At 46.7% G+C, this 23,504-nt stretch overlaps 1 protein-coding gene across 8 annotated transcripts in view; it reads left to right on the top strand.

The window, feature by feature from the left end:
• Window positions 1–23,504, top strand: part of LOC115474957 (probable endonuclease 4) — a 99,156-nt gene that overhangs the window by 23,028 nt on the left and 52,624 nt on the right. For 5 of the 8 annotated variants that reach the window (XM_030210697.1, XM_030210734.1, XM_030210729.1 and 2 more), the window contains exons 2-3: window positions 7,697–7,851; window positions 18,916–19,065. In XM_030210697.1, coding sequence (XP_030066557.1) covers window positions 7,716–7,851; window positions 18,916–19,065 — 286 coding nt within the window. In that variant the 5' untranslated portion in view covers window positions 7,697–7,715. Of the gene's footprint in view, window positions 1–872; window positions 894–2,622; window positions 2,644–3,981; window positions 4,007–7,696; window positions 7,852–18,915; window positions 19,066–23,504 lie in introns of those variants that run through there. The other 3 variants (XM_030210723.1, XM_030210713.1, XM_030210705.1) reach the window with 3 other exon arrangements.

The following is a 23,504-nucleotide window of genomic DNA, read 5'->3' as shown; positions in this document are numbered from 1 at the left end:
TGACCGTCTTCAAATCTAAGCTAAAAGCCCACCTTTTTGATGCTGCTTTTAACTCCTAACCCTTGTTCACTTGTTCAGAACCCTTATTTTATCATCCTCACTTTAATACTCTCTTATCTCTTGTTTGTCCTGTTTGTCTGTCCTAATTAGATTGTAAGCTCTGTCGAGCAGGGACTGTCTCTTCATGTTCAAGTGTACAGCGCTGCGTATGTCTAGTAGCGCTATAGAAATGATAAGTAGTAGTAGACTATGTATAGGGGAACAGTAGGGTTGGGGGGTGGAGAATCGGGAACGCTGGAATTAGGTTGTAGAATTGGAGGGAGGGATTACCGGGTTGGGACTCGTAAAGGTGAAGCTTGCTAGGGAGAGGGACTGGGTTGTGTTTTTCTTTCTGCTCTCTTCTTTGTTTCTCACTTTCTTCTTTTTTCTCCTTTGCCGGTGCAGAGTTTGGTCCTCTCTTCACATGATATGTGCCATAAATGAGTATTGATCTAAAATTTTTGTCCTACAATGTTAAGGGTCTCAACTCTCCCCGAAAGCGCCAAAAGTTGTTTCGGGAATTGCTGCTGAGAACTCCGAACTCCCCATGTGGTATTTTTGCAGGAGACCCACTTCCAGAGGGAACATGAGAAATTCCTATGTAATATCAGTATCAAAATTTCTTTTGTGCTTCTGATGCCAGCTCCAAGAAGAAACGGGGGGTGCGATCTTGTTGCACTCCTCCCTGCAGGTACAGGTACAGAAAGTTAAGCGTGATCTTTCGGGCCGTTTTTTGCTTTTACAGGTGTTACTGAATAACTCTCCTTTCTCCCTCTTAGCTGTATATGCGCCTAATGAATCTCAGGGAGCATTTTTTGCCCGGCTTGGAAAAGTGGTGCAAGCAGACCCGGTTGGTAAGTTGGTACTGGGGGGGGGGGGGGGGGGGGGGGGATTTTAACGCAATGTTCGACCCGAGCATTGATAAGACTGGTGTAATTTCGAGGGCTGACATTCAAAACTCTAAGGCCCTGGAGGCTCTGACCCGAACATTAGCAGTTTGTGATATGTGGCGCTTATATCATCCGAGGGAGAAGGATTATTCTTTTTATTCTCACTCTCACGATTCTTATTCCCACATTGACCATATTCTCCTTGATATATCTCTCACAGGGCAGTAGTACTACGGGTATAGGCTCTATTACTATTTTGGACCACGCCCCAACATGGTTACATCTTTCCTCTTTTTGTGAGGCGGATAAAGATACTAGGTGGACCCTAAATGTTTCCCTATTAAGGGACGAGAGGTTGTTGGCTGCATATCGTAAAGTCCTGAAGGAGTATCTTGATATTAACTTGGAATCGGGTCCTCCTACAGGGATTGTATGGGATACTTTGAAAGCCGTAACGAGGGGGTTTTTCTTAAAACATGCTAGTACTCGGGCTAGGGCCCAGAGACAGGAGGTTGCAGCATGTATGTCACAATTATCCTGTCTCGAGGCCAGGCATAAGTCGTCGCAATCGGTTACTTATTTGTGGGAGATTCAGGCCCTTTGCCTTAGGTTGGACAACATCTACTCAGAACAACTCCAGTTTGTACAAGGTCAGCAACAGTTACATCATTACTCCACTCAGAATAAACCTGGCGAGCTTTAGCTCTTAGGTTGCAGCAGAGGCAGTTTGACCGTACAATCCTGCATATTGGAGATGCCAAGAACAAGGTATTGACCCAATCCTCCTTGATTCGTCAAAGGTTCCAGTCCTTTTATAAGTCCCTTTATTCAGCAGATCCTCACATTAAACAGGATACAATAGAGGCCTTTCTTTCTTCCTAGTCTCTTCCCTCTTTATCTGTTGAACAGCGATCTTCTCTTGATAGTGTTGTTAAGGCTGCGGAAATTGTCTCAGTAATTAAGGACTTACCGTCAGGCAAGGCCCCGAGTTTGGATGGGTTGCCGAATGACTTTTACAGGGTGTTTAGGAGTGAGTTAGCTCCTCTCTTAGTGGAGATTTGTAATGGGGTTCAGGAAGGAGAGGCCCTCCCTCCTTCCATGATGGAAGCTTGGATAGCTGTGATTCCAAAACCAGGTAAAGATAAGGTTGATTGTGCATCTTACTGACCTATATCCATTCTTAACTCTGATGTTAAAATCATAGCTAAGGGTTTGGCGAATCGGCTAGCTAAGGTTCTTCCAGACTTGGTTCATCCTGATCAAGTTGGTTTTGTCCCTCAAAGGCAAGCTAAAGATAATGTGCGACGGATGGTGTATTTGCTGACTTGGTTCATCCTGATCAAGTTGGTTTTGTCCCTCAAAGGCAAGCTAAAGATAATGTGCGACGGATGGTGTATTTGCTGCATGTAGCTAACAAGTCTGACTTCTTTATGCCTTCTGGGTCTGGATGCCGAAAAGGCTTTTGATCGCGTTCACTGGCCTTTTATGATGAGCGTTATGGAGAGACTGGGGATGGGTCGGAACTTTAGAAATTGAACTCAGGCTCTTTATCATTCTCCTAAAGCATGTGTACGTATTAATGGAGGTAACTCTCATATGTTTCCTTTATCTAGGGGGACGAGACAGGGTTGCCCTCTCTCACCTATGCTATTTGCTCTGGTTATGTCCATTGCGATTCGTGCTAACCCTAACATCTCGGGGCTTCAGGTGGCTGGTAAGGACTACAAATTGGCACTCTTTGCTAATGATATCTTGCTCTCTTTAACTAAACCCTTAATTTCTTTGCCTAATTTAATTCAGCTTTTAGATGAATACTCCTCGGTCTCAGGTTTTTAAGTTAAATATGTCTAAATCAGAGGCACTGGCTGTGGGTATCCCTGGCCCAATGTTGGTGTCTTTACAAGAATCCTTTCCATTTCATTGGGTTTCCCTGGGAATTAAATATTTGGGGGTTATCCTCACTAAAAAATTCTCTGATTTATTTGCAGCTAATTACCCTTCTCTTTTAAAGAATATATATAAAGACTTAGAAGACTGGGGGTCTATTGAATTATTGTGGTTTGGAAGGATTGCTACCATGAAAATGAATGTGCTACCACGCTTGATGTATCTTTTTCAAGTTCTTCCTTTGCGTTTACCCCATTCTTTTCTCTTAGGCATTCAGAACCGCCTTCTTCGTTTTATATGGTCCAACAAACGACCGCATCTTTCTCAAGTTTTGTTATATAGAGACCAAAAACAGGGAGGGCTGGGTGTTCCAAATATATACTGGTATTATAAAGCTGCACAAGCGCTTGTTGCAATAGAGTGGTATCATGCTAGTTCCCATAAGAAGTGGATAAGCCTGGAACAGGATTCGGCTGGTAGGTGTTTGTTGCGCTCTTTAATATGGCTTCCCCGGAATTTACTTAAATCAGAGGCTTTAGCCTCCTCTGAAGAAGTGATACAGGGATGGGGTCAGGAATTTCCTCTAAGTTGGGCGACGGGCTCCTTTAAATATTTAGGGATTAGAATGGCTATGGATACTATGGAATTATACAATCTTAATATTAATGCTCTTCTAGCAGATACGAAGAAAAATCTAGATAACTGGGCAGGGCTACCCTTATCATTGAGAGGCAGAATTAATTTAATTCACATGATAATTTTTCCCAAATGGCTTTATGCCATGCAAACGTTGCCTCTCCGATTGTTGCAGAAGGATCTGAAGAGAGTAAATAGAATGTTCAGCCAATTTTGTTGGGCAAAGAAGAAACCTAGGCTGCAAATGGCTTATTTGATAGGGGGATGGCAGACCGGTGGACCGGGCCTCCCGAACCTCCGAATATATAATCAGGCTTGTTTGCTCAGGCACATAGGAGACTGGGTGGGCCACACAAGTGAGTATACCCCATTCGAGCTTGAACAAGCATATTTTTCACCTTATTACCCCTTAACACTGCTCCACCAGGAGAGGAGACATCTCCCGATGGGCCTCAAATGTTGTGTGCTGCTGCAACCGTTGAGGGAGACCTGGAGGGGACTAGTGGGACTGCTAGGGGGACAACCTACGGTCTCGGGATTCTTATCCATACGAGGTAACCTAAATTTTCAACCGGGACGAGAAAATTCGACATTCCTAAGATGGGAGGCGGGTGGTATTTCAAGAGTGGAACATATACTGGATGGGGATGGGCATTTGGTGGCATATGAGGCGCTTCAAAGCAAGCTAGGTACACACTGGGGAAACAGGTTTGCATATACTCAGATCAAACATTATATTTTAAGTCTTGACCAGTCAGCCCTCCAAATAAAACTAGAAGAGAAAATGCGAGGTCTATTTCAAAAATTAGAGGGTACGGGAGTGACAGTATCGGCCCTGCATAGAGAGTTAGTACACCTATCTGCACCCAGGAGTTTTCAGTCAATTAAACTGCAGTGGGAAAAAGAGTCAGGGGGGAAATTAGGAAATTGGGATGTAGCTACTACTTTGAAGAGGGTCCCAGCCCTTACAGTAGATGAGCGATTAAGAGAATGCAGATATCGAGTAGCTATGAGAGCTTACTTTACCAAACAACAACTTGCCCATATAGACCTAAATACCATGGATAGCTGTGACAAATGTAATATGACACCACACACACTATACCATGCTTTTTGGGGATGCCCAAAGGTTAGAGCCTTTTGGAGACGGATCCAGAGATACATGAGCACTATACTGGGAGAGACAATAGGAGGATCTTGGGACCATTATGTTTTAGACACACCAGCGGCTTTTTGTATTAAAGATAAAGGGGCAAAGCTCTGGTGTTGTAAAATCTGCCTAGTGGCAAAGAAGACAATTTTGCAGTATTGGGTCTCACCAGACCCTCCGGCCTATTGGCAATGGAGGAATCAAATTCACTTGTTAGCAACATGGGAGGCCAGGGAAGCGAGGAGATCTCCAAAAGGGAAAAAGAATTTTATGCGAATTTGGAATGGGTACATACAGAAATTGAGCCCACGAGGCCGCAGTATGCTACTGAACCTCACTTGCTAAATATAAGATGGGACTGGGTGTAATGACCATCTACTAGAGAGAGAGGGATTGGCTCCTAGAGGGTGGGGGGAGGGGAAGAGGGGATAAAACAGTAAAAAGGTTGATGACTAAATGTAGCAAATTGTTTTCAGTGTTCCTTGTTTTAATACCGAGCTTGAATATCAAGAGATGTAAAGCATTTATGTTTTTGAGATATCAATAAAAATGTTGAAACATAATATGGCTTCCCCGGAGGTATAGGAAATTGGATAAGGGGATCTGTCCCTCAATCTCAACAACTTTTCATTATTGGGACAGTCTATTTGGTAAACAGGATCTGATACTTTCTAAGCTTACTCCAGTAATTCATAATCCACTTTTTCCCCCGGGCCTTGAATCTGCAACCTTTACAAATTGGTTTTCAGCTGGTCTAGAATCATGGGGTCACTTTTTTGACAAAGGAGATTTTATTCCATTTCAAAGCTTATCTGAAAAATATGCACTTTCATCTAAAGACATTTTTGCCTATCTGCAGGTGAAACATTTTCTTTCAGCTGGAGAGATACAGCAAAAGTTATGCATGAGGCCTCATTTTTTGGAGGACTTGTGTGTGGATTCCAAGGAGACGAGAGGTTTGATTACCTGTTTGTTTTCCTTTCAACGTAAGCGGATTCTGGCCCCCGTTGAGTATCGGAAGAGCTGGCTTCGGGAGTTGGGGGTGACACTGACTGAGGACGACTGGAATATTATGGAATGTGCTTTGACTAGGATCTCTATCTCTATTCCACGGAAGGAAAATGCATTAAACGTCTTGTATAGATGGTATCTGACTCCTGTCCGCCTTCATCATATGTTCCAGCAGGTGTCTTCATTGTGCTGGAGAGGATGTGGGCAGGAGGGCACTTTGGGGCATCTGTGGTGGAGTTGTATTAAGGTTCGTGCTTTTTGGAAATCAGTGCAGTATAGACTCCAGAGCCACATCAAGTGGTCTCCTGAGTTTTTTCTTTTTCTAAAGAAACCACCTGGTCTGGACACCTCTCAATCTTTGCTGGTCCAACAAGCTATGTTGGCGGCCAGGGATACTTTGGCTGCTTCATGGAAATCCTTGCAGGTTTCTTCTATTATTAAATGGATGAATAAGCTTTGGTATATATGCAAAATGGAGATACTCTGGGCCCAGCGCTGTAAAACCTTATCTAAATGGGAAGCAATTTGGCTTCCTTTTTTGGCCAACTGTACCAGTGATGTAAGTTAGAGAAAAAAAAAGGAAGAAAAGAAATTTTTTTTTCTTTTTCTTCTTTCTCTCGTTTCTTTCTTTGGGCGGGATGGGAGGGTATTTGGAGAATACGGTTGCTAAAATATACATAAAACTTGAAGTTAATTTTGGTTTATATTCTCTATTACGTTTACCTGAACATTAATCTAGCTATTGGACTCATTTGAATTTGTGCCATATTTTGACTGCCACTTGTTATTTGCTTACTCTCTAAATTTTGAATAAAGACTTCTTTCAATTAAAATAAAAATGTATGTGGCCTGCAAAGCCCCTTCCCTGGCTTGTCACCTACCATGGCCCACTGCTGATGCACATCCTGTCATTGCCTCTAAGACGTTATCACTGTGAGCTATGATCCGCATTTTATGAAACAAAAATACTTGGCTCATAGTGATGTGTTAAAGCCCTGGGTGAGGCCTGCATCATATTTAAGCATGGTGAGTTATTGTTTACTCTGGTGGTTTCCAGTTGCTGTATAAATATTGGAAAACATTTATAGTATCTTTCCTAGATATTTTATATGGTAGTTGAAAGTTTGGAATGTCCACAGGGCTTTCCTCAGCATTCTAGGAAAAAGCAAGAGGAGAAATGTGTTAAGCTCAATTGATATAAACAAAAAGTGAACAAAAAAACTACTAATCATTTCTATAGTGCTGCACACATTATAAGCAAGTACTTTCCCTGTCCCTGGAGGGCTCACAATCTAAGTTGATGTACCTGGGGCAATGGAGGGTTAAGAGACTTGCTGAAGATCACAAGGAGTTGCAGTGGGAATCGAACCCAGGTCGCCAGGATCAAAGCCCAATGCACTAACCATTAGGCTACTCCCCCAAAACTGGATAGGAGTACTTTATTGAACCACTGTGAAACAATTTGATTCAGATTTGAGCCTAGTTAATTCTAGGAAAAAAATTCTACACCCATTTTTATAGCTGCCAATTTGCCCAGTTCCATTAAGGATATTTTGTGCCAGTCCTGGACTTCTGATAACCCTATCCTGATTATGGGATCAGGAACACTGTTTTAAATGGCACAAATATAATGCACTGGGAATGAATGTCTAAAACCTCCTTCCTGAAACTGGATAACCTGGCAGCTGTGCATCTGAATTGTTGCCAGAGATCTTGAGAAAGTCCACTGGAAGAGTCAGTGGGTCTGCAGAGGTGGTGTATTTTGAACAGGTTTCTGTGGGTCCACTGAGTATCTTTCTAGTGGCTGACTCGGTTGCTCAGAAAAGGGTCACAGATCAAGTTAATGTACCCAAAGTATTTCTCAGGTTTGATAAATGATTTTGCAAACCCCTTTCAAAGAAGTCTGCCTATTGTTAGATATAAGGGTATGGTAGTGCATTCGATGTTTCTGAACTCTTCACATTGGTATTTTGCATTCCTGTTTTGAGATCATTAATGTTCCATGATTAAGATGGCAGTCTCTGGTTTTAAGAACGTCGTCACCCTGAGATATCATTGACATGATACACTGACATGTTTGCAGATCAGAGTGCCTGTGAAGCATGAAGACAGCTGGAGACAGAACCCATGGCCTGAAGGGTAGAAGGAGATCAAACCAACAGCCTACCTCTCAGAAACAGGAACCAACGTTAAAAAGCAAAAGTAGACAACGAAAGCGCCCAGGCCAGTCGCCAACAGGTTAGTGTGAAATATTTGGCATTGAGGAGCAACTTGGGATTTAGTGTGGCTGGAGAATATTCTCAATGCGGGGATGAGGGTTTTGGATTTGTCAGGAACTGGGCAGCATTCTGGGGAAGGGAGAGCCTATTCTGATCTGATGGGCTTCACCTTAACCAGGATGGGACCAGGCTGCTGGCGTCAACATTTTAAAAAGAACTGGAACAGCCTTTAAACTAGAAACGGGGGAAGGCCGACAGTCACTCAAAAGCGCATGGTTCAGGATAAGGTATTTTTTGAGGGTATCACCCAAACAGGGAAGGAAAAGTTCGTTATAGGTAAGGATGTCAAAGAGACTGTAGTGGATCAGATGGCCTTAAGTAAAAATAATAACAACCAGGCAGAAGATAACATATTAATAATGCCATGTATGAAACGTGATATAAAACTGAGCAATAAGCGTGCATTGAAATGTCTATACATAAATGCAAGGAGCCTGAGACATAAAATGGGAGAGCTGGAATACATTGCACACAATGAAAAATTGGATATTATAGGCATCTCTGAGACCTGGTGGAAGGAAGATAATCAGTGGGACACAGTGATATCGGGATACAAATTATATTGTAGTGATAGGGTAGATAGGATTGGAGGAGGGGTAGCACTGTATATGAATGAGAACCTTGACTCTGATAGGCTGCAAATATTGCAGGATACAAAACCACTATTAGAATCTTTGTGAGTCGAAATTCCACGTGAAAAGGGGAAAAAATGGTGATAGGAGTGTACTACCGTCTGCCTGGCCAGGATGAGCTAATGTACGCAGCAATGTCAAAGGAAATTAGGGAAGCAAATAAAATGGGCAATGTAATAATAATAATGGGTGATTTCAATTATCCAGATATAGACTGGGTTAATGTAGCATTGGTACACGCCAGGGAGATAAAATTTCTTGATGAAATCAAGGACAGCTTCATGGAACAGCTGGTTCAGGAGCCGACAAGAGAAGGAAAAATACTAGACTTAGTCCTTAGTGGAGCTCGTGATCTAGTGCAGGGGGTAACGGTGCGAGGGCCACTTGATAACAGTGATCATATGATCAGTGTTGATATTGGCATTGAAGTAAGTGAACTTAGGAAAGCAAACACACTAGCATTTAACTTTAGAAAAGGTGATTACGATAAAATGAGAAACAGTGAAAAAAAGACTGAAAGGAGCAGCTCACAGGGTAAAAACCTTGCATCAGGCGTGGATGCTGTTCAAAAACACCATCCTAGAGGTACAGGAGAAATATATTCCGCAGATTCGAAAAAGAGGAAAAAAGACAAAATGTCAGCCAGCATGGCTAAACAGTAAGGTAAAGGAAGCCATTAGAGCCAAAAAACAATCCTTCAGAAAGTGGGGAAGAGAACAAACTGAAAATAACAAGATAAAACATAAGGAATGCCAAGCCAAATGTAAAGCGGAGGGCAAAAAAGGACTTTGAAAAAAAGTTAGCGTTAGAAGTGAAAATACATAGTAAAAATTTTTTTAGATACATTAAAAGCAGGAAGCTGGCTAAAGAATTGGTTGGGCTGTTGGACGAAAATGGTGTTAAAGGGGCGACCAGGGAAGACAAAGCCGTAGTGGAGAAATTAAATTAATTCTTTGCTTCGGTCTTCACCGAGGAGGATTTGGGTGGGATACCGGTGCCGGAAAGGGTATTTGAAGCGGGCGAGTTAGAGAAACTAAATGAATTCTTTGTAAACTTGGAGGATGTAATGGGTCAGTTCTACAAACTAAATCACCAGGACCAGATGGTATTCATCCCAGAGTATTAATAGAACTGAAAAATGAATTTGTAGAGCTACTGTTAGTAATATGCAATCTATCCCTAAAATCAGGTGTGGTACCGGAAGATTGGAGGGTAGCCAATGCTATGCTGATTTTTTTAATAGGTTCCAGAGGAGATCTGGGAAATTATAGTCGGTACCGGGCAAAATGGTAGAGGCTATTATTAAGAATAAAATTACAGAGCACATACAAAAACATGGGCTGATGAGACCAAGTCAACACGGATTTAGTGAAGGGAAGTCTTGCCTCAGCAATCTACTACATTTTTTGAGGGGGTGAACAAACATGTGGACAATGGGGAGCCGGTGGATATTGTGTATCTGGATTTTCAAAAGGCGTTTGACATAGTACCTCATGAAAGACTCCAGAGGAAACTGGAGAGTCATGGAATCGGAGGTAGGGTATTACTATGGATTAAGAACTGGTTGAAAGATAGGAAGCAGAGAGTAGGCTTGATTGGTCAGTATTCTCAATGAGAAAGGGTAGTTAGTGGGGTCCCGCAGGGGTCTGTGCTGGGACCGCTGCTTTTTAACATATTTATAAATGACCTAGAGATGGGAGTAACTAGTGAGGTAATTAAATTCGCAGATGACACAAAATTATTCAGGGTCGTCAAGTCGCAGGAGGAGTATGAAAGATTACAGGAGGACCTTGCGAGATGGGGGATTGGGCGTCCAAGTGGCAGATGAAGTTCAATGTTGACAAGTGCAAAGTGATGCATGTGGGTAAGAGGAACCCGAATTACAGCTATGTCATGCAAGGTTCCGCGTTAGGAGTCACAGACCTAGAAAGGGATCTGGGAGTTATCGTGGATAAGACTTTTAAAACTTCTGCTCATTGTGCTGCAGTGGCTAAGAAAGTGCACAGAATGCTGGGTATTATTAGGAAACGGATGGAAAACAAACACAAGGACGTTATAATGCTGTTGTATCACTCCATGGTTCGACCGCACCTCGAATATTGTGTCCAATTCTGTTCGCCGCGTCTCAAAAAAGATATAAAGGAATTGGAGAACGTGCAGAGAAGGGTGACGAAAATGATAAAAGGGATGGAACGACTTCCCTATGAGGAAAGGCTGAGAAGGTTAGGGCTCTTCAGCTTGGAGAAAAGGCGACTGAGGGGTAATATGATAGAAGTCTACAAGATAATGAGCGGAGTAGAGCGGACAGATGTGAAGCGTTTGTTTACATTTTCAAACAACAAAAGAACCAGTGGACACAAGATGAAGCTAGAATATGGTAAATTTAAAACAAACAGGAGAAAGTTTTTCTTTACTCAGCGTGTAGTTGGACTCTGGAACTCGTTGCTGGAAAATGTAGTGACAGCAGCTGGCCTTACGGAGTTTAAAGGGGGTTTGGACAGATTCCTGAGGGAAAAGTCCATTAAACATTATTAAAAAAATTTTTTTTTTTTTTTGAGGGGGGGTGGAGGGTTGCCTGGTTCTTGAAGCCTGGATTGGCTGTTGTCGGAGACAGGATGCTGGGCTTGATGGACCATTGGTCTTTTCCCAGTATGGCGGTGCTTATGTTCTTATGTTCACATATTTCATCTGAAGCAGGTTTCTTAACCCTGCACTTAGCTGATGTTAGCAAAGGGTGGCAGTGATAGCATGAAATGAGAGAGGTAAAGAGAGAATCCAGGATCTCGGAACTCATTTTTGTTAATTTTCTAGTGAAACTGAAGAGACAGGGATTTTTCCCTCTACTAACAATGGGCACAGCTCTTCCTCTTTCATACTGTAGGCTTGTCTTTATGCTCGCAGCATATGGGGAGGATGTGTTCCAGAAAGGTGAGAGACCTCAGGGTGATGGATCTGATGATCTCATGGTAGTGAAATAGTGTGAGAAAGTAGTGGTCAGAGCCAGAGGGATGCTGGGGTGGATAGAGAGCCGTAACAAGTACAAAGAGAAATAGGAGATAATGCTTTTGTAGAGAGGGGATGAGATCACCCCCTAGAGCAGGGATGGACAACCACAGCCTCGAGGTCCACAAACCAGTCGGATTTCTAATATTTCCACAATGAATAAGCATGAGATCTATTTGCATACAATAGAAGCAGCACATGCAAATTAATATCATGCATACTCATTATGGAAATCATGAAAACCCGACTGGGTTGTGGCCTTCGAGGACCATTGTTGCCTGCCCCTGCCCTAGAGTATTTTGATCAGTTCTGGAGGCTGTACCTCTGAAAAGGTAGAGGCCATCCTGGGATAGCACACCAAAGTGATGCAGGTCTTGTACTAAAAGCCCTGTGAAATGAGACCTCAGGATGTAAGTATGTACACCCGAAGGGAGAGGAGATATACAAGGGGGTATAGAATAGACATTCAGAGACCTCAAAGGCATAAACAGTGTTCCAGAAGCTAACCTTTCCAGCAGTGGAGATGTTGTAAATCAGGTCACGGTGTGAGATTCTGAGGGGATGGGCTCAGAAGTAACAGCCAAACATTTCTTCACAGAACGGGGTATGGATGCATGAAATGTCTGAGGTGTTTGGGTAAAACATAAACTTCCATATCATCAAGCTGATCAATCCATAGACTGGTGGGTTGTGTCCATCTACCAGCAGGTGGAGATAGAGAGCAATCCTTTTGCCTCCCTATATGTGGTCATGTGCTGCCGGAAACTCCTCAGTATGTTCTCTATCTCAGCAGGTGGTGGTCACACACAGCAGCAGCTCTGGCTAGGCCTCCAAGCCTAATTTTTAGGTTTTGTTGAGTGCCTGGGGTTGAGGGCTCTTCTTGAGCAAGTGCAAACCTGGTGGCGCCAGGTCCCTCCTTTTCTCCCCCCTCCCGCTGGCTCCGTTAAAAAAAAAAAAAAAAAATTTTGAACGTCCTTAAAGGCGTTTATTTCGACGTTTATTTAAACGTTTATTGCAGCATACTCACTGGGACACCAGGTCGTTACAGCTCGGAGCGGAAAGCAGGTAATTTTTACCTTTTTATAGCGGGCAGGGGGTTCCCCGATTGATCTCCACGTGGCATATGGCGTCGGAGGGCGAGGGCGCAAGTCGCTCCCCGGATCGCTTCGGTGCTTCTAGAGGGGATGTGGGGGTCTTAAAATCTGATTCGCCCTTGTTGGGTGACAGTTTCGTGGCCGATGAGTGTCCCGGTCCTTCCTCCGGCGTGGCGGTTTTTCCCGCCATAAACGCCCATCCCCCGCTGCTCGCCTCCGCCATCTTGGCCGGCCACGCGACTCGGATGGCTTCTTCTTGGGCCGCCCTTGAGGGAGACATTAATGCCATGGACGCCCTTAATTTGGGCGACGGCACCAAAATGGCAAAAATTAAGCGCCGTTCTTCCCGCGCGGCTCCTTCGCGGAGTGTCGCGCCGGACGCCATCTTGGATGCGCAGCATGTCTCTCCCCCGCTCTTGCGAGCGCCGGTCGAGGGTGCGTCTAGGGCTGTAGCCCAGGCTGCGGAAGTGCACAGTCTGGGGGGTTTCTCCCCCGAGTTTGTTTTGCTGCTGCATCAGGCCTTCCTTATGCAAAACGCTGCCCCTGCTCCCTCGCTTGCTAAAGAGGTTGAGGTCCCCGGAGGTAAACGCCCTCGGGTTGATTCCCAGGCCTTGGAGGACCTTGTCTCCTCCGATGTAGATGAGGGCAGCGTATCTGAGTTCTCCCAACGGTCCTTTGCGGATTCCTTGGAGGAGACGGATCCCCGCTCGGTTGGAGCGGATGACCCCTCTGCAGCGCGGCTGTTTAGCTCAGAGGATTTGTCCAACCTGTTAGTGCAGGCCATGGGCATTTTGAAGATTTCCTCTCCGGAGGACGTCTCTCCCTCAGCCCCTGTTGGCTCTGCCATTATGCTGGGGACGAAGCGCCCGCCTAGAACCTTCCACATGCATGATGCCATGCACACCTTAATTTCGGCTCAATGGGATGTCCCGGAAGCGAGCCTCAAAGTGGCTAGGGCTATGTCCCGCCTCTATCCTTTACCTGAAAGTGAACGTGAGGCCTATCTGTGGCCTACCGTGGATTCTTTAATCACTGCGGTGACTAAGAAAACGGCGTTGCCGGTGGAAGGTGGCACGGCCCTAAAGGACGCCCAAGACAGAAGATTGGAGGCGGCCTTAAGGTCGTCCTTTGAGGCGTTTGCTTTAAGTTTGCAAGCCTCAGTTTGCGGTTCCTATGTGGCCAGGGCGTGCCCGACTATGGTGCAGCGGGCTTCCCCCTCGGATCATTCCTTGAGGGCTGATTGGCCGGCCCTGGAATCGGGCTTAGCCTATTTGGCAGACTTGCTGTATGATGTCTTGAGAGCCTCAGCTAAAGGCATGGCTCAGACCATCTCTGCGCGGCGGTGGCTTTGGCTGAAGCATTGGTCTGCTGACCACGCCTCTAAATCCCGCCTGGCTAGATTGCCTTTTAAAGGCAAGCTGCTCTTTGGGGTCGAGCTGGACAAAATCGTGACCGATCTCGGCACGTCTAAGGGCAAGAAGTTACCAGAGGTCAGGGCTCGGGCTAGTACTCGTCCCGGTACCTCCAGAGGACGGTTTCAGGAAGCCCGTCGGTACCGCCCGGGCAGGTCGGGCTCCTCTGCCCCCTCTTCTTTCAAGAGGAATTTCTCCCCCAAGCAGCATTCCTTTCGCAGAGACCGCCGTCCCAGAGGTGCTCCCTCCGGTCCTCCCCCAGGGTCTCGTACCCAATGACGGGGCCTTGGTCCACGCCCCAGTGCAGATTGGAGGACGGCTGTCCTCGTTTCTGGGCGAGTGGACCACAATAACTTCAGACGCTTGGGTGCTGGAAGTCATCAGAGACGGCTACAAGCTAGAGTTCTGCCGACCCTTAAGAGACGGGTTTGTACTCTCTCCCTGCAAGTCTCCGGTCAAAGCTGTGGCAGTGCAGCAGACCTTGGACAACCTGATCCGCCTGGGTGCGGTCGTTCCGGTGCCAGAAAATCAGATTGGCAAGGGACGTTACTCCATTTACTTTGTGGTACCAAAGAAAGGAGGTTCTGTCCGGCCTATCCTCGACCTCAAAGGGGTCAATCGGGCCTTGAAAGTGCGGCACTTTCGCATGGAGACTCTCCGCTCTGTTATAGCGGCAGTGAAGGCAGGAGAGTTCTTGGCTTCCTTGGACATCAAGGAAGCGTACCTGCATATTCCCATCTGGCCTCCTCACCAACGCTTTCTGCGTTTTGCAGTCCTGGGACGACACTTCCTGTTCAGAGCCCTCCCTTTCGGGTTGGCTACTGCTCCGCGGACCTTTTCCAAAGTAATGGTGGTCATAGCGGCCTTCCTGCGAAAGGAAGGAGTACAAGTCCATCCTTATCTGGACGACTGGTTGATCCGAGCCCCCTCTTATGCAGAGTGCGGCAAAGCTGTGGACCGGGTAGTTGCTCTTTTGAGCTCCCTGGGATGGATCATCAACTGGAAGAAGAGCCAGCTGCGCCCGACTCAGTCCCTGGAGTATCTGGGAGTTCGATTCGACACCCAAGTGGGCAGAGTGTTCCTGCCAGACAATCGGATTGTCAAACTTCAGGCTCAGGTGGACCAGTTCCTAGTAGCCTCTCCTCTTCGGGCTTGGGACTATGTGCAGCTGTTGGGCTCTATGACGGCCACGATGGAAGTAGTGCCCTGGGCCAGGGCTCATATGAGACCACTACAACACTCTCTGCTGCAGCGCTGGACTCCGATGTCGGAGGATTATGCTGTGCGCCTTCCCTTGGACCCAGCAGTGCGCAAGGCGCTGAGCTAGTGGATGCAGACAGACAAGTTGTCTGCGGGAATGCCTCTGGTGACCCCAGAGTGGATTGTCGTCACGACGGACGCCTCTTTGTCGGGCTGGGGAGCCCACTGTTTGGGAAGGACAGCGCAGGGGCTCTGGTCTCCTGCAGAGGCAAAGTGGTCTATCAACCTCCTGGAACTCAGAGCCATTCGGTTGGCGCTTTTGGAGTTCATCCCGGTTCTGGCCTTGAAGCCAGTACGGGTCCTGTCGGACAATGCCACGGCTGTGGCCTATGTCAACCGCCAGGGAGGTACCAAGAGCGCCCCTCTAGCCAAGGAGGCCATGAATCTATGCCAATGGGCGGAAGTGAACCTGGAACAGCTGTCAGCGGCCCACATTGCTGGAGTTATGAATATCAAGGCGGACTTTCTCAGTCGCCATACCTTGGAGCCCGGAGAGTGGCAACTATCGGCTCAGGCGTTCTTGGACATCACGAAGCGCTGGGGCCAGCCGAGCCTAGATCTGATGGCGTCATCGGCCAATTGCCAAGTGCCGCGCTTTTTCAGCAGAGGACGGGACCCTCGATCCCTGGGAGTAGATGCTCTTCTCCAACAGTGGCCGACACAAGAGCTTCTCTATATGTTCCCGCCCTGGCCCATGCTGGGCAGGGTGCTAGACCGGGTGGCAAAGCATCCGGGCCGGATAATCCTGGTGGGTCCGGATTGGCCCAGACGTCCCTGGTATGCGGACTTGATCAGGCTCTCAGTCGACGATCCTCTGCGACTGCCAGTGGAGCAGGGCCTGTTACATCAGGGTCCCGTGGTGATGGAGGATCCCTCCCCCTTTGGTCTTACGGCCTGGCTATTGAGCGACAGCGTCTGAGAAAGAAGGGCTTCTCAAACAAGGTCATCGCCACTATGCTGAGAGCGAGGAAGCGCTCTACTTCTACTGCTTACGCCAGGGTTTGGCGTATCTTTGCAGCGTGGTGTGAAGCAGGCTCACTTTCTCCCTTCACTGCTCCAATTTCTTCAGTGTTGGCGTTCCTGCAAGAAGGTCTGGAGAAAGGCCTGTCGCTCAGTTCCCTTAAAGTCCAGGTAGCGGCTCTGACTTGCTTCAGGGGCCGCCTGAAGGGTGTTTCCCTGGCTTCTCAGCCAGATGTGGTGCGCTTTCTCAAAGGAGTTAATCACCTGCGCCCTCCTCTGCACTCTGTGGTGCCTGCGTGGAATCTCAACCTGGTGCTAAGAGCATTGCAGAAGCCGCCTTTTGAACCCTTGTCGAGGGCATCTCTGAAAGACCTGACGTTGAAAGCAGTCTTTTTGGTGGCTATCACTTCAGCCAGAAGAGTTTCCGAGCTCCAGGCACTCTCATGTCGAGAGCCTTTTCTGCAGTTCACTGAGGCAGGAGTGTCTATTCGCACAGTGCCTTCCTTCCTGCCCAAGATTGTTTCTCGCTTCCATGTGAATCAGCAGCTCTGTCTCCCTTCCTTTCGTAGGGAGGACTACCCAGAAGAGTACTCTGCTCTCAAATATCTGGATGTGAGACGTGTCATCATCAGATACTTGGAAGTGACCAATGATTTCCGGAAATCGGATCATCTGTTTGTCCTGTTTGCAGGTCCTCGTAAGGGTCTGCAGGCTGCTAAGCCTACAGTGGCAAGATGGGTCAAGGAAGCCATTTCAGCGGCTTATGTGGCCGCGGGGAAGATGCCGCCTCTCCAGCTGAAGGCTCACTCCACTAGAGCTCAGGCGGCCTCGATGGCAGAGGCCGGGTCCGTCTCCTTGGAAGAGATATGCAAGGCGGCAACTTGGGCATCGGCCCATACTTTCTCCAAGCATTACCGCTTGACTGTGGCTGCTCGGGCGGAGGCCCGGTTTGGAGCCACAGTGTTGCGGTCAGGGATTTCAATGTCCCGCCCTGGGTGAGTACTGCTTCGGTACATCCCACCAGTCTATGGATTGATCAGCTTGATGATATGGAAGGTAAAATTATGTATCATACCTGATAATTTTCTTTCCATTAATCATAGCTGATCAATCCATAGCCCCTCCCAGATATCTGTACTGTTTATATTCTGGTTGAATTTTAGGTTCAAGTTTAGTCTTCAGTTACTTCAGGAGGACTTCGTGTTCAAGTTCTTTTTTCACTTGGATCCTACAAGAGTTGAGACGAGTTTGTGTAACAGTGAGCTGCTGCATTCCTCTCCCCTCCGTTTTACGGGGCTGGATTGAGACATAAATTCTGCCGGCACTCCCTCCCGCTTCGTGCGGCTGTAGGGCAGCTTGGTACCCCTCCCGCTTCGGCGGTGTTAGGGTCAGTCAGCTCCTCCCGCGGTTGCGGTTGCAGGATAAGCCAGATCCCCCCGCATCGGCGGGGTGGTGTCCCTCCCCCGCTCCACGGGGATGAGCTGGACGGATTCCCCTCCCCCACTTATGTGGGGATGAGCTGGGTTAATTCCCCTCCCACGTTTCGGCGGTGGTGAGCTGGGCAGAGTGTCCCTTTGTGGGTGTAATTCTCTAAGTGCTGAGTCCTGCGGATGGAGCTTTGATATCGACATACTGAGGAGTTTCCGGCAGCACATGACCACATATAGGGAGGCAAAAGGATTGCTCTCTATCTCCACCTGCTGGTAGATGGACACAACCCACCAGTCTATGGATTGATCAGCTATGATTAATGGAAAGAAAATTATCAGGTATGATACATAATTTTACCTTTGTCTATTCCATGTCTTGAATTAATTTTCAAGTTGTGTAGAAGTGAAGGGAGAAGCCGAAAGTGAACTGAGATCTATAGTATTGTAATCAACAGTAAATTAGCCAGACTAGATGGATTTCACAGTCCCTATCTGCTTCTGTGATCACTTGCTGTTTAGCAGATGCATCACTGACTTCTCACTCCTTTAAAGAGAAAAAAAAATCACCTCTTGTGTTTTTTACTTTAATCTTATTTCCCACTTTGCTTATGTCCGGACCCTTGATCCTCTCCTCTTCCTCCAGAACATTCCAGCAGGCTTCACAGGGATCTTCCATGATGCACGGCAGAAGCATGAACCATTGGAGCATTGTATTGGGGGAGGGGTCTGCACAGAAAGGGGTGCTTAACCTCATGCAGATGGTGTGATGCACGTGAGAGAGATTCCTTCTCTTTTGTATGCTTGTAGAGGAGTGGTTAACATAAGAACATGAGTGTTGCCTTACTGGGACAGACAGAAGGTCCATCAAGCCCAGTATCCTGTTTCCAACAGGGACCAATCCAAATCACAAGTACCTGGCAAGATCCCAGAACAATGAGACAGATTTAATGCTGCTTTTCCTAGAAATAAGCATCTGCCAAGTCCAGTGAGATGCTGTGTTGCCTCCTCCACCTCCAGCATGTAGTGGAGCACATCATTGGCCTTCCTCAGCAATGTTGAAATATTTGTTCTGTGCACTCAGAATGAGCTTAGTCAGAGCAGTAAACTTAGAGGGAAGGCGAATGTGGGTGCTGCTGCAGTGACTACTACAGCGGAGTATAGTGTCGCTAGTTCCTTTGCTATTTTGATCAACCTTTCTCTGTAGTGAAGGTGTTTATTTCTGGTGTGTGCAGCTTGTTCTGCGAGGTGCAGCGTGGTGGAGGCTGGAACGGAGACTGGAATTGAGCCAAGCAAGGAACTGAATGAGAGAAAAGTGGTATCTCCTGTGAGAGAGTCTGGAACAAGGTCTGAGAAGTATGTAGGAGCACATCTCTCCATACAAGGTATACGTGGTTCTAACACGACACTTAGCATGTTCTGGTAAAGCGAAATTTGAGGTGTTGATTTTATATACATAATGTACATAGGTACACAGATGTAATTGAGATTGGTATTTTAAAGCACTGATAAGTCAGTAGCAAGTACTGACCTCATGAATGCTTTTTACAAATAATGTTTTGGCCTTTCACACAGAATGGTTAACCTTTCGCTATATAAATCTTAGTCAGTTTGCCACTTTAAAATTTGGGAGGGATTTGGGGTGGTCTGGGACATTTGGCAATATTCAGCTGTAGGTATAAATTTAATGGACCCAATATCTGTATGGAGCCATGAGTGTGTATTCAGCAGAGGCACTCATGTTTGTACTCTCTGAATATATGGACATGTTTATACAGATATCTGATCAGTATGAAGTTATACAGCTGCTGTTCTGATGAATGGTGAGCTCCATATATACATTTTTACATATATATATATATATATATATATATATACTAGTAAAAAAGGCCCGTTTCTGACAGAAATGAAACGGGCGCTAGCAAGGTTTTCCTTGGAGTGTGTGTGTGTGAGAGATGGAGTGTGTGTCAGAGAGAGAGAGAGTGTGTGAGAGACAGAGTGTCTGTGTGTGTGTGTGTGTGTGTGACAGAGTGTGTCAGAGAGAGTGTATGTGAGAGGTCTTACTCCAGGGGCAGTGACGTGGAGGCGAGAGGAGGAGCGGCTGCAGAGCCGACAGCCAATGCCTGATGGCTGTCTGCAGTGCCGCGCTTGATGTTTAAAAACATTTATGGCTTTTTTTCTTTTTGTAGCAGCCACTGCTGCTCAACAGGAGAAGCAGCAGTGGCCGGACAGCATCTCTGGCCCTACTCTCTCCACTCCCCTCGTTTCCGGGTTCACCATCCAGCCCCTTGGCACAATGACTCCTGACCTGAATCCTTAAAACGTTGCCAGCTGGCATGTTTATTTGACAGTTCAAAACCTTTTATTAGAACATCTTGAAGCAGCATAACCAAGCACAGCAAACATATTATTGCAAGAGATATAACATGGTAACATAATAGATGATGACAACTCAGACCTGCACGGTCCATCCAGTCTGCTCAACAAGATAAATTCATGGCATATGGTATGATGCGATATAACATATGCATACTGAACTTTATTTATTTGGACTTTGCTCGCACCTTTTTCAGTAGTAGCTCAAGATGAGTTGAATTACTACTACTACTACTTAACATTTCTAGAGCGCTACTAGGGTTACGCAGCGCTGTACAAATTAACGAATAAGGACGGTCCCTGCTCAGAAGAGCTTACAATCTAAAGGACGAAATGTCAAGTTGGGGTAGATGAGATTTCCTGAGAAGAGATGTAGTGATTAGGTGCCGAAGGCGACATTGAAGAGGTGGGCTTATGGGTAGGGAGGGGGCCCGGCCTATGGGCTCAGGGAGTTTGTTCCAAGCATGGGGAGAGGCGAGGCAGAAGGGGCGAAGCCTAGAGTTGGCGGTGGTGGAGAAGGGTACTGAAAGGAGGGATTTGTCTTGAGAGCGGAGGTTACGGGTAGGGACGTAAGGGGAGATGAGGGTAGAGAGGTAAGGAGGGGCTGCAGATCGAGTGCATTTGTAGGTGAGTAGGAGAAGCTTGAACTGTATTCGGTATCTGATCGGAAGCCAGTGAAGTGACTTGAGGAGAGGGGTGATATGAGTATATCGGTTAAGGTGGAAGATAAGACGTGCGGCAGAGTTCTGAATGGACTGAAGGGGGGATAGATGGCTAAGTGGGAGGCCGGTGAGGAGTAGGTTGCAGTAGTCAAGGCGAGAGGTAATGAGAGAGTGGATGAGAGTTCGGGTGGTGTGCTCGGAGAGGAAGGGGCGAATTTTGCTAATGTTATAGAGGAAGAAGCGACAGTTCTTGGCTATCTGCTGGATATGCGCAGAGAAGGAGAGGGAGGAGTTGAAGATGACACCGAGGTTGCGGGCAGATGAGACGGGGACGATGAGGGTGTTATCAACTGAGATAGAGAGTGAAGGGAGAGGAGAAGTGGGTTTGGGTGGGAAAACAGTAAGTTCAGTCTTGGCCATGTTCAGTTTCAGGTGGCGGTTGGACATCCAGGCAGCAATGTCGGATAAGCAGGCTGATACCTTGGCCTGGGTTTCCGCAGTGATTTCTGGTGTGGAGAGATAAAGCTGGGTGTCGTCAGCATAAAGATGATAGTGGAAACCATGAGAAGAGATCAGGGAGCCTAAGGAAGAGGTGTAGATTGAAAAAAGAAGGGGCCCAAGGACAGATCCCTGAGGAACTCCAACAGAGAGCGGGATAGGGGAGGAGGACGAACCATGAGAGTGTACTCTGAAGGTACGATGGGAGAGATAAGAGGAGAACCAGGAGAGGACAGAGCCCTGGAACCCAAAGGAGGACAGTGTGTCAAGAAGTAGGTTGTGATTGACAGTGTCAAAAGCGGCGGATAGGTCGAGGAGGATGAGGATGGAGTAGTGACCTTTGGATTTGGTGAGGAACAGGTCATTGCAGACCTTGGATAGTGCCGTTTCTGTCGAGTGTAGGGGGCGAAAGCCGGATTGAAGCGGATCGAGGATGGCATGAGTGGAGAGAAAATCAATGCAGCGGCTGTGGATGGCGCGTTCAAGTATCTTGGAGAGGAAGGGTAGTAGGGAAATGGGGCGGTAACTGGAGGGACAGGTAGGGTCAAGTGATGGTTTTTTGAGGAGTGGTGTGACCACAGCATGCTTGAAGGTGTCCGGGACAGTTGCAGTGGAGAGAGAGAGGTTGAGGATATGACAGATGGTGGGGGTGATAGTAGGAGTGATGGTGATAAGTAGGTTGGTGGGGATGGGGTCTGAGGAACAGGTGGTGGATTTCGAGATGGAGAGGAGATGGGCGGTTTCCTCTTCGGTGATAGCAGGAAAAGAGGAGAAGGAGGCCTGGGTAGGTTGGTTGAGAGAGTGGGTTATAGGATGTACCAAGATATTTCCCTGTCTCCGGAGGGCTGACAATCTAATCTGTCCTTGCCATTTTTGGGGCACAGACTGTAGAAGTCTACCCGGCATTGGTCATATTTCCCACTACTGGAGTTGCTGTAGAAGCCCATTCAGATCTGTCTAGCCATAATTGGATCATAGACTGTAGAAGTCTGCCCAGCACTGACTTTGTTCCCCAACTACTTGTCTCGTAAGATCATGCATACTAGATATATATAGATATATATAATATTGCAATCCGCTTAAGTGCAAGGATCTGGGACCAAAGAAATGCATGCAGTTAGCGTGCACTTAACCATTGTGACCCAAAGAAGCTTGACATCTGATAAACGTATGTACAGTACTGTTTATTATTATACGTATAGTATACAGTCTCAGATAACTGACCTTAGGCTGGCTTGAAGTAATCAGTTATAGTCCTCTGTACACTCTTGAGTCTGTGAGTTCCATAGACTACGTCTGCCAGATGGTAAAAACTGTCATAGCACTGACATCCTGTGGCCTCCAGATAGGCCCGCACGGTGTTGAGACTCTCCAGCACTCTTGCGAAATTGACAGGAGGAGGTTGTTGAATTTCATCAGCATGTGCCTCGCTGCTCATTTCTTCATCTGTTCCATCATCAGCCATTCTTGCCTGCATGTAGGAACATATCTCAACATCACTGCTGTCTTCAGCTGTTTGTAGATCATAATCAACAGCTACGTAGTGATGGAACTCCGCTTCAGTAACACCGGCTGGGATGTGAATAACCTCTTCATCTGACGCGTTTGCAACAGCTGCACCTGTTTCGTCCCTCTCCACATCCTTAACAAAGCTTGCCCGCTTGTAGCAGTTCACAATGGTTGCCTGTGTAACATGATTCCAGGCTTCTTTCTGCATATGTAGGGAATCCAACAGTGATAGATTACGAGCCAGTTCAACAGCACGTTTATCCTTCCCAGTCTGGTCATCCATAACGCTCATCAGATGACGTAACACAAGAGCCCGATAATGTTGTTTGAAATTGGCTATTATGCCCTGATCCAGAGGTTGGATCAGAGAGGTGGTGTTTGGTGGCAGGAAGACCACCTTGACGTTAGACAGCCTGACATCATCCCTGTGTGCAGCACAATTATCACAAAGCAGCAAAATCTGACGCTTTTGTGCCTGTATTCTAGTGTCTAACTTCTTTAGCCACTGCTTCCAAATTACCCCAGTCATCCATGAATTTGTGTTAGCCTTGTATGACACAGGAAGTCGCTTAACCTCTTGAAGCAACGGGGCTGTTCGCTCTTTCCAATGACGAGGGGTTCCAACTTCTCACTCCCATCCATATTGCAGCAAAGGAGGATTGTCAGTTGGTCCTTCGATGTTTTACCTCCAGTAGTTTCGGCATGTTAGAATGCAAGTGTTCCATCAGGAAACGCTCGCAAGTAGAGACCATTTTCGTCAGCATTGAAAATGTCACGAG

The sequence above is a fragment of the Microcaecilia unicolor genome, chromosome 1 (assembly GCF_901765095.1).
Source record: "Microcaecilia unicolor chromosome 1, aMicUni1.1, whole genome shotgun sequence".
In the NCBI taxonomy this organism is placed as follows: Eukaryota; Metazoa; Chordata; class Amphibia; order Gymnophiona; family Siphonopidae; genus Microcaecilia; species Microcaecilia unicolor.
This window is presented reverse-complemented; position numbering and strand designations above follow the sequence as displayed.